This window comes from Bombina bombina, chromosome 5 (assembly GCF_027579735.1).
Source record: "Bombina bombina isolate aBomBom1 chromosome 5, aBomBom1.pri, whole genome shotgun sequence".
Taxonomy (NCBI): Eukaryota; Metazoa; Chordata; class Amphibia; order Anura; family Bombinatoridae; genus Bombina; species Bombina bombina.
This window is the reverse complement of record NC_069503.1, coordinates 985,553,233-985,571,093: the sequence shown is the minus strand read 5'-3', so window position 1 is coordinate 985,571,093 and position 17,861 is coordinate 985,553,233. Positions and strand designations below refer to the sequence as shown.

The 17,861-nt window shown below is 39.3% G+C and overlaps 1 protein-coding gene across 1 annotated transcript in view; it reads right to left on the bottom strand.

Moving 5' to 3' along the window:
* Nucleotides 1-2,155: 2,155 nt before the first annotated feature.
* Nucleotides 2,156-17,861, bottom strand: part of TMEM67 (transmembrane protein 67) — a 297,637-nt gene continuing 281,931 nt past the window's right edge. The window contains 2 exon segments of the mRNA XM_053715910.1: nucleotides 2,156-3,336; nucleotides 11,768-11,910. Of these exon segments, the coding sequence (XP_053571885.1) occupies nucleotides 3,256-3,336; nucleotides 11,768-11,910 (224 nt within the window). The 3' untranslated portion in view covers nucleotides 2,156-3,255.

The window sequence follows — 17,861 nt, the reverse complement described above, 5'->3', positions numbered from 1 at the left end:
GTTAGTCCACAAGGTGCAAAAATACTACACAGTTTATGTGGCAGTTACTGGATGGGTGAAAAACAGAAGGGGCCCATTTTCAAGTGGTTATTTGATACTATTTGATATGTATTTGGTGCTGTGAAAGATCAGTACTAAATACCGTAGCATTCTTGGTTTTTCGAACCTGAGAAATTAAAGCTACAACAGCACAAAATCCAAATATATTTTATTTATATAATTACAAAACAGCACATATACAAATAAAGAAAAAGTTTTATCAACACTAGGTAAAAATAACAATCATTTTCATTATACCAAAATATTTTATAAAACATTTGTACATATTAGAGCTACAAAAACATTTAATAACATCTGGTAACAAGTTTCCTCATTAAAGAAACACAAAAAAACAAATGATCCTAATACTTGTTTAGACAAAAATGTTTTGGCACAAATTGGCAGAATAGTCATGGTAAACAAATTTTAATAATTTGAAGAACAAGATAGATGTTGTACAACTAAATGTAGTCTCACAATATGTAAGAAACTATTAAAACGTTTTTTTTTTAATTAGATTAAAGTGTAGCTTCTGTTAGAAAATGACTTGAAAATGTAGGACAAGAGAAAAAGAAGAAAGTATTTCACTTATATTTCACTTTCACAAAGAAAACCTCAAATCAAAATTTCGCATGATATCACTTTATATTTCTCAGCCATAGTAAAAAGGGCGAATAATATAAGAGGCCAGATTTGAGGTATTTCCCTGATTGGAATGATCCCTTTAAATGTTGTCTGTTAAAGGGAAGGTCTTACTCCAGAATTTGTTATGGTTTAAAAAGATAATCCCTTTGTTACTCATTCCCCAGTTTTGCACAACCAACACTGTTATATTAATACACTTTTTAACCCTGTGATTACCTTGTATCTCTGCAACAGGACTGCCTCCTTATCTCATTTCTTTTGACAGACTTGCATTTTAGCCAATCAGTGCTGACTAATACATTTCGGGCGTGAGCTCAACGTTATCGTTATGGCACACATAACGCTGTCTTGTGAAAAACTGTCAAAATGCACTGAGATAAGACCCGGCCTTTGAGGGCTTAGAAATTAGCATATGAGCCTACCTAGGTTTAGTTTTCAAGAAAGAATACCAAGAGAACAAAGCAAATTTGACGGTAAAAGTAAATTGGAAAGTTAAATTTTGACTAGACTGTTCCTTTGAAGATACATGAGATCTGGAATTGAGCTGACTACACCAATAGCTCCTTGAAATCTATGGCCATAAAAAAGGAAACATACGTATTAAAGACTAGACCTAAGTGTACAATAACACTTGCATAATAATGTTTGCTTACTTACTGTTAAAGGGACATGAAACATTAAGGGCTAGATTACTAGTGGAGCGCAATAATTAACCAGCCATTACTAGTGGCTGGTTATTGCTACTGCAAAATCGCGGTAGCAATTAGCACTTGGAAAATTAAACAGAGATTAGATCTGTGGTTAATTTTCTAAAAGTGTCCCAAATGCCCTCAAAATAGAGGGCATTGTAGTTTTTTTATTAAAACAAATAATCTAGCTTTTTTTTTTTTTTAATTACAAAAAACTGCACTAGGCAGTTTTGGGGCATTAAATGAGTGAAAAGTGCCTTGGCATTGCAGTCTATGGGGACAGTGTGTTTGTATATATGTCTATATATGTATATGATTATATACATATATAAGTGTTAATATGTGTATATATTTATATATTCATATACATTTAAAAATGCTGCACTACAGACCTCCTTCACTGTGCGAGTTTCTGATGCCGTCTGTGACTATATCAGAACGAACTCCCTTAGGAGCCTATAAAAGTCTGCTCTCGTGAGCGCAATTATTCCTAGCAATGATTGTAATTAACCTGTAATGCCAGTGCACATTATCATGCGCTGCTATTACAAAGTGCAGCGCTCATATCACTTGCATGCAAGCGATATTTAGTGCTCCACTTGTAATCTGGCCCTATATACATTTTATGAGCAAAGTATTGAGGTTATCCCCCCTCCCTATAGGGGCGCCATTTTGAAATCTGTCTTTCACTACATTACAGTGGTGATGTGTTTGCACATGTGCAGCAACTCTACTTCATATACCTGCAGGGTAACCTGGGTCCCATAATGGCAGCACCCATGATTAGAGGGAGAATAATGAAATACTGTTTTTAAGCCCAGTTTATACTTTTTGCTTTTCATAGTAAAATATAGCTTATTTACATGGTAGCTTATTGTGACGGATGTTGTGATTGTTACACGATGACTGCACATGCGAAGTTCAGGAGGCGGCCGCAGTCACAAAGGTAGTAGCTTATAATGACGGAAGAGTTAAAAATGTATTTTGATCTTTTTACATTCTTCTGTCATTATAACCTTACTTTTTTACACTCTTCAGTTTTGTAAGGCAAACAATGTATTTCCAGCTGCCTCTTCCATTATTATAAGTTTACTATTTACACTCTGAGAACATCCGTCAGAATAACCTACCTCTGTGACTGCTTACTTGCAGTCACAGAGACATAGGTTGGCAAATTTCTCCTTTGTCAGAATAAGCTACCCGTGCAGTACGCATGCGCTATGTAAGATCACCGCATTCCAAACATATTTGTGATGGTGATTTGAAATGTAGTGACATCACATTAAGCATGCGCAATGATGAAGGAGGAGAAACTTCTGTTTCATACATGCTGCTTGGTAAAGGGCGCTTTTGTGGCCCCCATGTATTAAAAGGTGTGCAGACATATTCTCAACTTGAGAAGCTGCCTGCACGCCTTTGCTGCATACGGGCAGCTGATCTGTTCGTCTACTGGCCCGTATGCAGCATTACACACTCCGCTGAGTGTGTAATGCCTGCCCAATCACGCAAGAGAAGGGACTGTCAATCAGTGATTTCTCTTCGCCACCTTAGAGATGGTGAAAAGTGTAAGAAGCAGCGGTCGTGCGAACCTGCCCTGCAAGGGCTTCGGAGCAGCTTATGCTGCTTCGTACATGGAGACATTGGTGTGTTTGCGATGTAGTGTGTAAGAAGGGGGTAAGAACTGTTACCATACACTTCCGACCTAACACTTTTTACATTTAGAAGAATAACAGACAGAACTGTTTTTAATGGTTCCGGGAACCATCATAAAATAAATATGGTACCTGGTAATTATACAAAATATTCTTATTATGTGCAATACACATTACAAAAGGTTGTAAACACTTTTTTCATTGATCCCCTTTAGACAATTCTCTTGTGCTTAAATCAAAAATCTTTGATCTATTAGAGTTTTTGATGCCAAGTTCTTCTGACCAACAGCACTCCGAAGCATACGGAAAAACTTAAAAGACAAAAAAACAACAGTAGAGAGAAAACATTAGTGACTAAACACTTAAAAATCACACATAAAACTAAATGCAAAATAAATATGCACATTCCTTTATTTTTATTGTATATTTTATAGTAATAAGGGATTATACATGTTCCTAAAAGGGAATTTCATATGAACTATCCTTTTTAGGCTTGTGTTAAATGACATTAACCTATACAAATGAGTGTGACAGTTAGCCAGCCCATGCACAATCCTAATTGGTTAAACCTGGTTAACAATTTTTTTTTTTTTAAATAAATATATGAGAAACCAATGTCAAAAAACAACATTATTAAGGTTTGGATCATTTGGAAGAAGACATATTGGAGAATGGAAAATTTAAGTTTTTATTTTTTTAATTTGTGCTTTTTATCACTATTCACTGAGGTTTGTTGGTGAATTATTGAAATGGGTTTTGGAACAACTTTGAGAGGGCTACCAAAAGGGGCATAAACACCACCTTGCAAAAAAGGTTTGAATGCAAAAAAAAAATGTTTTAGAAGCCTTAAATACTATTTTTGTTAGTAAAATTGGCATTGTTTCCAAACCAGGGAATACCATTTAATCACCATGCCAAGCTTCTTATTTCCTCTGCTGAGGCCGATTAAGGACAGATAAAAATAAGCTTCTACAGTTATTAAGCTTCTAAAGTCTGGAGTATGCATTTCCAAAAACAATTTACAAGATAAAGAAGCAAAATAAGAATATTACAAATACAAAAAAGAACAAAATAAATAATGATGGTATACTGCAAAGCTGTTTTCACAACACATAAGAAAACATTTTAGAAGGAATTAAATCTTGTATTTTATGTCCCTTTAATTTGAAGGCAGGTTGTTATGGGGAGAGGTTGTGGTTAGGATTATTTGAACTGGGGAGAGTTCAGCACAGTGTGGTTAGGGTTATTTGCTCTGGAGAGAGATTGGCATTGTGGGCATAGGGCTATTTGCACTGGAGGGATATTGGCACAGTGTGGTTAGGGTTATTTGAACTGGAGCGAGATTGGCACAGTGTGGTTAGGGTTATTTGCACTAGAGGGAGGTTGGTACAGTGTGGTAAGGGTTATTTACACTGGATGGAGATTGGTACAGTGTGGTTAGGGTTATTTTCACTGGAGGGACAGTGGCACATTGTGGTTAGGGTTATTTGCACTGGAGCGAGGTTGGCACAGTGTGGTTAGGGTTATTTTCACTGGAGGGACATTGGCACATTGTGGTTAGGGTTATTTGCACTGGAGCGAGGTTGGCACAGTGTGGTTAGGGTTATTTGCACTGGAGGGACATTGGCACTGTGCGGTTAGGTTTTTTTTTGCACTAGTGGGAGATTGGCACTGTGTGGTTAGGGTTATTTGCACTAGAGAGAGATTGGCACAGTGTGGTTAGGGTTATTTGCACTGGAGGGAGATTGGCACTGTGTGGTTAGGGTTATTTGCACTGGAGGGAGATTGGCACAGTGTGGTTAGGGTTATTTGCACTGGAGGGAGATTGGCACAGTATGGTTAGGGTCATTTGCACTGGAGGGAGATTGGCACTGTGTGGTTAGGCTTATTTGCACTGGAGGGAGATTGGCACAGTGTGGTTAGGGTTATTTGCACTGGAGGGATATTGGCACTGGAGGGAGATTGGCACTGTGTGGTTAGGGTTATTTGCACTGGAGGGAGATTGGCACTGTGTGGTTAGGCTTATTTGCACTGGAGGGAGATTGGCACAGTATGTTTAGGGTTATTTGCACTGGAGGGATATTGGCACTGTATGGTTTGGGTTATTTGCACTGGAGGGAGATTGGCACTGTGTGGTTAGGGTTATTTACACTGGAGGGAGATTGGCACAGTGTGCTTAGGGTTAGTTGCACTGGAGAGATTGGCACAGTGTGGGGTTATTTTTTTTTAACACTGGAGAGAGATTGACAGTGTGGTTAGGGCTATTTGCACTTGAGGAAGATTGACACAGTGTGGTTAGGTTAATTTGCACTGGAGTGATATTGGCACAGAGTGGTTAGGGTTATTTGCACTAGAGAGAGAGCAGTACAAATGGTCTGCAGTTAGGGTTGATCTAAGGATCAGATCTTTTCAATCCTCTAAATCCACTTATTTTTTTTCTACATAAAAGCATTTGAACAAGAGCTAAAACAGTTTTTGGACGTGATATGACTAAAGGGTGAATGGAGCCATTGTGGTATGCTGCATTTAACATAATTTCATAGCAGCTCCTAAATAAAGTTATAGCTGTTTTTATAACTTTGAGAGTCCACAACCCATTACTCCTGGAAACTAATTCCCAAGCTGTGGAGTCCACGAGTAATAACAACGAGAGGGATTTAAAAAACATATTTTTTCACTGAGAAATTAAATCCACAACCCCAATAGTTTTTAATTCACTAAAAATAAATCAAACAAACAAAAAAAATCAAACTGAGACAGTTGCCTGAAGAACCTTTCTACCAAAGGCTGCTTCAGATGAAGCAAACACATAAAAATGGTAGAATTTTGTAAAAGTATGCAAAGAAGACAAAGTAGCTGCCTTGTAAATCTGATCAACTTAAGAGGGCGGGGACAATTGTGGGGTGGGGGAGGTAAGGGAGCTGTCTCAACGGACCTTGAGACAGAAGGTCTGCCTCCTAGTTGTTCACCTCTGGAATATGAATCTCAAGGACTAGACAAAAAAATGTTTTGCCCATAAGAGAATTTGAGACAGCTCCATCATTGCTAGGGAACAGTGAGTTCCCCCCTGATGGTTGAGATGAGCTACAGCTGTGACATTGTCTGTCTGAAAACTGAGATGTGACTCTCTTTTCGAGTTCTAGAACATTAATTGGTAAACTCGCCTCCCAAGGATCCCAAACTCCCTGTGCTGTCAGATACACCCAAACAGCTCCCCAGACTGAGATTCTTGTATCTGTAGTGATCAGAGTCCAGGTAGGATGAGCAAAAAAAACGATGCGTGCAGAACATCAAGGGAATAGTGTAAAGGATCTGTTCCACGGCCATAAATATTAGCAAATATAAATATAAATATATATATATATATATATTAACTTAAAAAGTGCCCATAACATAGCTATAGGAGTGTCTAAAAGTTAATAAATAATGCTCACCAATAGACACTTGTCCACTAGCAAACAAGCAGCAGACAGCCAAACCAGTACTGAAACACATCAGTAAAAAGGAGTAGTGGAAAAGGAGTATATTGTAGATCCATAGAGGGAGACAAAAAACAAGTCACTGCAAATAATTATGGAGGGTTTCTGAAAAATTTACAATTAAGTGAAAAACAATCACAAACCATACCCCATAAACATCACTCTGACAAGCACTGTGCTCTGATGGGAAATCAGCCTCAATTTAGACTGAAAACCGCTCTCTTTGAATAATCAAATCTTCTATCACCTCCAGCTGAGGCAAAGCAAAGACTGAGGTATGTGTGAGATTTGAGGGGTTTTATAGAGCTCTTGGGGTGATGATTGGGCAAAACGAAAGATCAACAGGGAGGCTACCTACAACCATGTCATTTATAACCTAAGCAAATATGTTGTTTTTTTATTTGCTACACAAATTTACAACTACTACTGAAAATATTTTATTTATTTTGTTACAAATGCATTTATTTTGTTTTGCTATCTATACTATAATTGCTAATAATAATAGATGAACCAAATATGGTGCTGAGTAGGGACATATGAGAGCAAGAGGCTGTTACCAATCGCAACAAGCAGTGTCTTCATATGGTCACAATAGGAGATAGAATATCCTGTAATTGCAGCTGTGATAGGGAACCTGTTTGTAGCAGTATGTCAATTGTAAAATATATCGGCATTAATAGTACAAGCCTTTAAGTAATACCATACCATGTCCCTTTAAACATATATTCGTGTGATACTCAGGGCTGGTATCAAATGGTCTCTAAACACTTCAGAGGCTATATCAATCTATAGATGTTTATGTGGTATTAACAGAAGTGAAACATATGTCCATAGCCTAAAAAAATAATATGAGATAGCAAAGGTAAACAATCTCCTCCGGTATACAAACAATATGCAGCTCAGCTCCTACGGGTATCCGGGTAACCTGTTCGCCTGAGCCCGCTATGTATCTCTCAAACGGCAAACATTCCCTTCCGGCAAACAATTTACTCACAGTTAAGCTGCATTGAGTATCCGGGCAACCTGTTCACCTGTGTTGCAGTTCATTCACTCTAGGTTCTATAGGCTATGCTGCTCAACAGTGGAAGGACGGTTCCCAAAGAGAACTACTCACAGCTCTTGATCCGGTGATGTTATCGGCAGCTCCGCTCCTGCTCAATGTTTCCTCCGTTCCAGACACTACGCAGCCTCACTCTGACAATAGTACCATAGGTCCCGCCTCCGGACTCCTCAGCTATAGTTTAGTGGCTCCCCTTCACTCTTGCTCGATTCTCTTAGAAACAAAAGTAAACGATAGGGATGGAGTCCCAGTACTCCATGGTAAAAATAGTAAAAACAGGGGTGAGCATAATAAAACAAAATGAAAGTCTGACCGGTTTCGGTCACAAAGACCGTAGTCCTAGACATGTGTCTAGGACTACGATCTGTGTGACCGAAACCGGTCAGACTTTCATTTTGTTTTATTATGCTCACCCCTTTTTTCATGTTTGGAGTCTGCCTTCTTTTTAATGTTTGCTAATAAAGATTTTTTTCACGTTTTAATCCATTGGGACACACTGGATTTATTACACATTTTTCTTTAAATGCTCTACTTTAGAAACAAAGTGGGACTGTTTTTACTATACTATAATTGCGTTTGTAATGTCCATCGCCGTCGGCCACCCTGCCATTTTCAGAATTCACCGGGAAGTAGCGAAGGCAAATGGAGCATTACAAAAAAAAAAAAAAAAAAACACAGCCTGTACGAAGTATAACAAAAAAAACACCTACACCGCAAAACCACACATCGCAAAATAATTAAGTAATTAACCCCTTAATCCCTTAACCGTCAACTTCCCACATTGCAATAAACCTAATTACCCTATTAACCCCTAAACCACAAAACCCCCACATCGGAATAAACCTAATTACCCTATTAACCACTAAACCGCAAAACCCCCACATCGCAATAAACCTAATTAACCTATTAACCCCTAAACCGAAAACCCCCCACATCGCAATAAACGTAATTAATCTATTTAATCTATTAACCCCTTAAACCGCAAAACCCCACAACTCAAATAACTAATTAAATTACTAAGCTCCCTAACCTAACACCCCCTTACCTAACACCCCCTAAATTAAACCAAATTACCTAAACTAAAAAACATTACAGCAAATAAAAAAACAAATTATCAAAGTTTAAAAAATTAAACCTAATCCCTATGAAAATAAAAAAGACCCCCAAAATAAAAACACCCCCTAATCTAAGAATAAACTACCAATAGACCTTAAAAGGGCCTTTCCCTAAATTTAACAGCTATTTTAAGAATTAAACATACTAAGAACCCCCTAACAGTAAAAAAACCCCAAAATAAAAAACAACACTAAAAAACCTAAACTATCCGTTGCCCTTAAAAGGGCATTTGTATGGGCATTGCCCTTAAAAGGGCATTCAGCTCTTTTGCTGCCCATCTCTAATATAAATAAAAAAAATAAAAATAAAAAAAAACCCTAACACTAAAATAGAACTGAAGACTGGCGACGGCGGATCTGAAGACCGGCGACCGTTGAGCCATGGATCTTATTCTTCCGATCGCCGCCGTACACTAAATAGTGAATTCAAGGTACACGATTAAAGATGGCGTCCCTTGAATTCCTATTGGCTAATTTGATTCTTCAAATTCAAATCAGCCAATAGGATGAGAGCTACTGAAATCCTATTGGCTGATTTAAACAGCCAATAGGATTTCAGTAACTCTCATCCTATTGGGTCTTCAGTTCTGCCGTCGCCGGTCTTTAGTTGCGCTGTCCTGGATGAAGAAAGAAGAGGTCCCCGCATGGAAGATGTCGGCCGCTTAGAAGAAGACCTTCTCCGCCGGACTTCAGGACCTGTGAGTATCTATTTAGTGTTAGTTTTTTGTTTGTTTTTTAGATTAGGGATAGGCAGCAAAAGAGCTAAATGCCCTTTTAAGGGCAATGCCTATACAAATGCCCTTTTCAGGGCAATGGATAGTTTAGGTTTTTTAGTGTTAGGTTTTTTATTTTGGGGGATTTAGTGGGTGGGAGGTTTTACTCAATCCAATGTAGGGAACCCGCAATATCTTCAAGCAATGCAAATGCAAACGCAGACAGGAGCTCACTGCTAGCTCCAAAGTACATCCAATAAACAAAGGTGTCCACAGCATAAGCTTCCAAATCTTTTCTTTATTTAGGGAAGGATTCAAAGGTACAAAAATAGCAATAACGTTTCTGGTTATACACCCTTAGTCATACAATGTAATACTATTCACAAAATCTCTGTTTTGTAGCCACACAGGTTACTTAATTAGCATATACCTGTAGGTGTTTAATCAATTATCATACATGTTAAGGCCAGGTAACCACTCACCTACCCCATCTACTGGTAAATCCTGAGTACTACAAGTTCAATGTATCAAAATAGAAAATATACAAAAAACTGTTTAAAAACATTAAGAAAAATACTTTTGTACACTGTACTGAATTGAATAAACTACATAAATACTAATACATCATAATCTTTATTCATTCCAAAAGGCCTCATTGAGTTAAGAGTAGATATCCAAAACAATTATTTTCTTTTTAATAATAATTCCCTATTGCACCCTCTTCTAGGCAGTTTAATGTGGTCAATGATCTGCCATCTTAATTGGCTGATAGAGTGCCCTGCTTCCAGGAAATGAGATGAAACAGGGACATATTTATTATTGCACCTAATGTTTGATTTATGTTCAGTGATACGATCACGTATCCTTCTTGTGGTCTCTCCTAAATAAATCCTGGAACACGGGCACTTTATCAGATCAATCACATAGCTTGAGTTACAAGTAAAGAAATCTCTAATATTATACAATTTACCAGTTCTCGAGTGTGCAAACTTATCTCCTTTAATTAAAGAATTACAATTAGAGCATCCCAAACAGGGATAGCAACCTAAATTTTTCTTGGTTATGTAGCCTGTTTCCATTTTGGACTGGCTACCTATATGAGCTTTTGTAAGAATATCTTTAATATTACGATTTCTCTTATATGCCATCATAGGAGGGTCTTTAAAGCAGGGTAAGTCTATGTTGCAGTCTAAGTATGTGCCAATTTTTCGTTATAATTTTATTCAGTTTCTTACTATGGCTACCATACTTAGAGACAAACACCAAACGGTCATCTTTTTCTTGAATTTTTGTCCGAGAAAGCAGCTCAGATCTTTTAATTTGATTTACCTTAGTAATTTCTTGATTTATTAATTCCCCAGGGTATCCTCTGTTTAGAATTTTTTATACCCATATCATGCAGTCTGTCTGTAGTACTACCCTCCATATTAACAATCCTTTTTACCCATATTAACTGACTCTTGGTAAGGATTTCAAAAGATTAGGGGGTGAAAACTGCTGAAGTGTAAAAGATTTTTTTTTTAGATTAGGGATGGGCAGCAAAAGAGCTGAATGCCCTTTTAGGGCAATGCTCATACAAATGCCCTTTTCAGGGCAATGGATAGTTTAGGTTTTTTAGTGTTAGGTTTTTTATTTTGGGGGGTTTGGTGGGTGATGGGTTTTATTGTTAGGGGGATCTTAACATTTTTTTGTAACTGCAAAAGAGTTGTTTAACTTTTAAGGGCTATTGGTAGTTTAGCATTCGATTATGGGGTGTTTTTATTTGGGGGAGGGTCTTTTTATAGGGATTATGTTTAATTTTATTAAATTTGTCTATTTTTTTTTTATTTTTATTAACAACAAATAGACTGCCCTCTGTCAGGCTTACCAACTAGTTGTTTTATAATGCTGAGAATGCATGCAGTACAGTTGTAATTATACATTTTTAAGCATGGGCTTGTACCACAATTCCAGCTACTTATTCTGAGCTTTAATACTAAAAACTTCAAAATCTACTTGTATTTTTCAAAAAGTAAAAAAAAATTAAAAAATTAAGGGCTGTGTATTTCATTGATGAAACAAATATTTCAAATATTTAACATGTAAATTTCTTCTAAAATTGCTAATGTTTCAATTGAGCCAAGGTTAACATTCCAATGCTAAGGGCTTAATTTATCATGAGGCGAATTCCCTGATCGGTTACAGACTCGATCATTTGAGCCTGCAACTGATATTTACAAAGCAGTGTTTTAAACCGCAATTTCATAAACCCTCACGCCAAATTGGATTTGGCGGATAAATATTAATTGGTATATGTCCCTAGTATTTCATTTTTAAGCTAGAACATATTGGTTTTCATACAATGCAGTATATTGGTTTTATGGGGAACATCTTACCTCTTGCTGCAGGTATGTGAGAACTGCAGCCAAAACAAAATTTTGTGAAGTTATATCAACAATAGAAAAAAAAAGGGCATCAAAGATTAGGAGTGTCAACTCGTTCCCATAGAAGAGGACATTGCTGAATGAGTAACTTTCATCTGTGTGAAAGAAACATAATTACACTTTAAGTTCCTTGATCATGATACACAAACCTCAACTTATTTTATAAGCATAAAAAAAAAAATTATGCTTATCTGATAAATGTATTTATTTCTTGACACGATGAGTCCACGGATCATCTAATTACTATTGGGAATATCACTCTTGCCCAGCAGGAGGCGGCAAAGAGCACCACAGCAAAGCTGTTAAATATCACCTCCCTTCCCTCCCACCCCAGTCATTCGACCGAAGTAAAGGAGAGAAAGGAAGTAAAAAGGTGCAGAGGTGCCTGAAGTTTATAACATACTAACAACCTGTCTAAATAACAGGGTGGGCCGTGGACTCATCGTGTCAAGAAAGAAAGAAATTTATCAGGTAAGTATAAATTTTGTTTTCTTTCTAATGACACAATGAGTCCACGGATCATCTAATTACTATTGGGAATCAATACCCAAGCTAGAGTACACAGATGATAAGGGAGGGACAAGACAGGAAACCTAAACGGAAGGCACCACTGCTTGAAGAACCTTTCTCCCAAAAGCGGCCTCAGCCGAGGCAAAACAGAAACATTTATAGAAGTTTGAAAAAGTGTGACGAGAGGACCAATTTGCAGCCTTGCAAATCTGTTCCATAGAGGCTTCATTTTTGAATACCCAGGAAGAGGAAACAACCCTGGTAGAATGAGCCGTTACTCCCTCAGGAGGCTCCTGTCCAGCAGTTTCATAGGCAAAGCAAATGATACTCTTCAGCCACAAAGAAAGAGAAGCAGCCATAGCTTTCTGTCCCTTACGTTAAACAGAAGACTGACGTAAATCCTTAGTCGCCTGTAAATAGAATTTTAGTGCACATACCACCTCCAGATTGTGAAGAAGCGTTTGCTCCTGAGAAGAAGGATTAGGACACAAGGAAGGAACAACAATCTCTTGATTAATGTTCCGGTCTGAAACCCTAATTTAGTACATAAAGCTACCTTATCTGAATAAAAAATAAGGTAAGGGGACTCATACTGTAATGCAGAGAGCTCTGACATCCCCAGACACTTATGTAACAAAATAGAGAAGGCAGATATATGACCCTTTAGGGAACTTGCCAATAAACCCTTCTCCAAAAAAAAACTGAATTCTAGGAATCCTAACTCTACTCCAAGAGTAGCCTTTGGATTCACACCAATATAGATATTTTATGGTAAATCTTTCTAGTCACAGGTTTACAAGCCTGAATCATGGTCTCATTGACCAAGTCCGAAAATCGACGCTTGGATAAAACTAAGCGTTAAAACTCCAAGCAGTCAGATTCTGAGAAACTAGATTTGTATGAAGGAAGGCCCCTTGAAGTAGAAGGTCCTTCCCCAACTGAAGTCTCCAAGGTGGAAGAGATGACATGTCCACCAGGTCTGCATACCAAATCCCGCGAGGCCACGTCAGTGGAAAGAGGATCACCGATGCCCTCTCCTGCTTAATTCGAGCAATGACCTGAGGAAAAAAGTGAACGGAGGAAATAGGTATGCAAGACTGAAATTCCAAGGTACCGCTAGAGTGTCTCTCAGTACCGCCTGAGGGTCCCTTGACCTCGACCCGTACCTCGGGAGCTTTGCATTCTGCTGAGATGCCATGAGATACAATTCTGGCTGACTCCATTTGAGAATCAGGCTGGAAAACACTTCCGGATGGAGCTCCCACTCCCCCCGGATGAAAGGTCTGCCTGCTCAGGAAGTCCGCCACCCAGTTGTCCACTCCTGGAATGTGGATCACCGACAGAAAGCAATTGTGGCTCTCTGCCCACTGAATGATCTTGGCTACCTCTATCATGGCCAAGGAACTCCGAGTTCCTCCCTGATGGTTGATGTAAACCACTGAGGCTAAATTTTCTGACTGGAACCTGAAGAACCGGGCAGAAGTTAACTGAGACCAGGTCAGGAGAGCATTGAAGATTGCTCTCAGTTCCCATGTTTATGCGAAGAACAGACTCCGACCGAGTCCCTGTTCTGCGAAAGAAGGTTCCCTGGGAGAGATGATCCAGGGAAAACCACCAAAATAAAGAATCCCTTGCCTCCTGCTCCAGCTGTAATCGTGGAGACAGATCCGCATAATCTCCATTCCACTGCCTGCGCATGCTTAACTGCAGAGGTCTGAGGTGGAAACGGACGACCGGGATGATGTCCATTGCCGGTACCATCAGTCCGATTACCTCCATGCACTGAGCCACTGATGGCCGAGGAGAGGACTGAAGTGCTAGACAAGAATCGAAAATCTTTGATTTCCTGACTTCTGTCAGAAAAATCTTCATTGATAAGGAATCTATTATGGTTCCCAAGAAAATCACCTTTGTATTTGGAACTAAGCAACTCTTTTCCAAATTCACCTTCCATCCGTGAGACCGCAGGAAAGATAACAACATTTCTGTGTGAGATCTTGCTTGTTGAAAGGAAGACGCCTGAACTAGAATGTCGTTCAGATAAGGTGCCACTGCAATGCCCCGCAATCAGAGCACCGCTAGCAGGGATCCCAGGACCTTTGAGAAAATTCTGGTAACTGTGGTAAGACTGAATGTAAGAGCCACAAACTGAAAGTGTTTGACTAGAAATGCAAACCTTAGAAACTTGTAATGGTCCCTGTGTATGGGAACATGCAGCTACGCGCCCTTTAAATCCACTGTTGTCATAAATTGACCCACCTGGACCAAAGGAAGAATGGAACGAATAGTTTCCATCTTGAAGGACGGCACTCTGAGGAATTTGTTTAGACTCTTGAGATCTAAAATCGGTCTGAAGGTTCCCTTTTTGGGAACCACAAACAGATTGGAATATAACCCCAGACCTCGTTCCAGCATTGTAACAGGAACTATCACTCCCAGGTCGGAGAGGTCCCGAACACAGTGTAAGAACGCTTCTCTCTTTGTCAGGTCTACAGATAACTGCCCCAGGGAAGAAAGGTCTTGACTCTAGTTTGTATCCCTGGGACAAGATGTCCACCGTCCAGGAATCCTGAACATCTCGAACCCAAGCCTGAACGAAGAATGAAAGTCTGCCCCCCAGAAGATCCGGACCCAGATCAAGGGCAGACCCTTCATGCTGCGTTTGATGCAATAGCAGGCTTTTTGAATTGTTTTCCATGTTCCAAGACTGATTGGGACTCCAGGAAGGCTTGGACTGCTCCTGCTTGGAGGAGGAAGTGGAAGGATTTCCCTTTAAATTTCGAAAGGAACGAAAATTACTCTGACGTCCCTTTTGATTATTTCTCTTATCCTGAGGGAGCAAAAGTCCCCTTCCTCCCATGATGTCAGCAATTATTTCCGTCAACCCCAAAAGTTTAGACTTATATGACACATCCGCAGAGCAAGATTTTAACCATAAAGCTCTGCGGGCCAGTATGGCAAAAACCGAAATCTTAGCTCCAGCTTAATAACCTGAAGGGAAGCATCAGTGATAAAGGAGTTGGTCAAATTAAGGGCCTTTATCCTATCCTGGATTTCTTCAAGGGAAGTGTCTGTCTGAATAGATTCAGACAATGCATCAACCAGTATGCTGCCGCACTAGTGACAGTAGCAATACAAACAGTGGGTTGCCAATGTAAACCCTGGTGTACATACATCTTCTTGAGTAACCCCTCTAACTTCTTATCCATAGGATCCTTAAAAGAGCAACTATCCTCTATATGAATAGTAGTTCTCTTGGCTAGCATGGAAATTGCCCCTTCCACTTTGGGTACCGTCTGCCAAGATTCCTTGATAGAATCTGCTATAGGAAACATCTTTTTAAATACAGGGGATGGAGAAAAAGGGATACCCAGTCTCTCCCATTACTTAGCAATAATCTCAGTAGCTCGATCTGGTACAGGAAAAAACTTCCACAATGGAAGGTACATCAAAATATTTATGTAGTTTACTGGACTTTTTAGGATTGACAACGACCATGGTGTCGCTGTCATCCAGTGTAGCTAAAACCTCCTTGAGTAACAGACGGAGGTGTTAGCTGAAACCTGAAAGATATAACTTCAGAATCAGTAGGAGGAATTACACTGTCTGAGATTTCACCTTCAGATGCTACCAAAGTATCCTCCTCCTCAGGCTTCTGGGAGGGGGCATTCAAAGTAGCAACAACAGCGTCAGCAACCTCACTTACTGAATGTTTACTTTTCCTCTTGTGCTTTCCTTGCAGCATGGGAAAAGCAGACAACGCATCAGAGACAGCAGAGGACATGAGGGAAGCGATGTCTTGCAACGTGACTCCAGGTTGAGTTACAGAGGAAGCACAGGACACTGTATGAGTGGGCGATAAAATGTTTGGACACTTGAGGAGAAAGTTGCGGTATATATTGAACATTGTCGTTAGGCACCTGAACAGCATCCGCCTTAGACAATGTTGACTCAGAAAAAAGTTTATCCCTATAATTTAAAGTTCTCTCAAAACATAAGAAGGGATAGGTGGTTCCACGTTAGCACCAAAACAAGCATTTTGCAAGGCATCTTGGTCCATTCTGACTCACAATGGAACAAATTACCACAAAAAAATACTTAAATTTTAATAAAAATTGAAACACAAAAAAACGTTACTGTCACTTTAAATTTTAAAACGTAACCTTTTTATATTCTGCAGTAAGTAACTAAATAGTGTTATGCAAGTACTATTGACAACCTGTACACCTCAGCTTAGCTTTGCTGAGGTGCCTACCTGCCCTGCTGACACCGGATAGAATCTCTCTAGTAAAAGATCCAGAACTCGCAAAATAGCAACAACAGCGTCTGCAGTATAGTGAACAGCTGTCCGGTCCTAAAAGCGCAGATTTAAACGTATTATGCGCTTTCCAGTGAGATTGTTATCCGGTCACAGTGAATGCAGGGGAAAATGGCGAGCAACAGTAAACCGCCGCCTCAGTTAGCCCCGCCCATCATGGGTGTCTAAAAATTAACCTCCCGGTCGGCATATATTAAAGTCAAGCCACCGGGAGAAGTGAAACCACATAACATGAGCATTTTTCTAACATTCCTCAGCCCCAGTGCATGCCATAACCATACTGCCATTATATGTTCCCATTAACATATAGGAGAAAAACTGTGTGTCACTTAGTGAATAAAGTGCCCACTTTTTCCTGTTGTACCCAGAAAAATAAAGTCAGCACTTACCTCATAAATCTGCCAGGCAGCATGGCAGCTCAATAGGTTTGAGAGATCTTCTCCCTCACATGGACCTGTGGAAAAAGATGATAAAGACTGAGTAATCGTACTCAGGCTTTCAGTATTAGGGCAGCATTAACTATATGGGAGGTGCAGTGAGAATTATGTCCCACAAGTTCCCATTGCTTGAAAGCCACCACTGCTCTACTGAAGAGACTGGTATGGACTACGGCTACACCCTAGAACAAAGCAGCACAATCTTGCACTACTTAAAAAATAATAAAATCTTGCTTGAAGAATCTTTTCTAATGCCTAACTTTACCACTTCCTTGCTCTAACGTAGGCAAAGAGAATGACTGGGGTGGGAGGAAAGGGAGGTGATATTTAACACCTTTGCTGTGGCGCTCTTTGCTGCCTCCTGCTGGGCAGGAGTGATATTCCCAATAGTAATTAGATGATCTGTGGACTCATTGTGTCATTAGAAAGAAAGTACATTTCCAGTTACTTTAGGGAAGACAAGAAATAAGATTTGCAATCAGAAAGGTGTTGTTGATTGTCACAATGTTTACGGTTAAAGGGACAGGAAACCCCAAATTGTCTTTCATAATTTGGATAGAACATACAATTTTAAACAACTTTTCAATGTACTTCTATTATCAAATAGGCTTCATTCTCTTGTTATCCTTTGATGAAGGAACATCATTGCACCACAGGCAGCAAGCTGAAGACATCTAGCTAGCCAATCACAAGAAACAAATGTGTGCAGGCACCAATCAGCAGCTAGCTCCAACTAGTGTAGGATAAGTGCATATTCTTTTTCAACAAGGGATACCCAGAG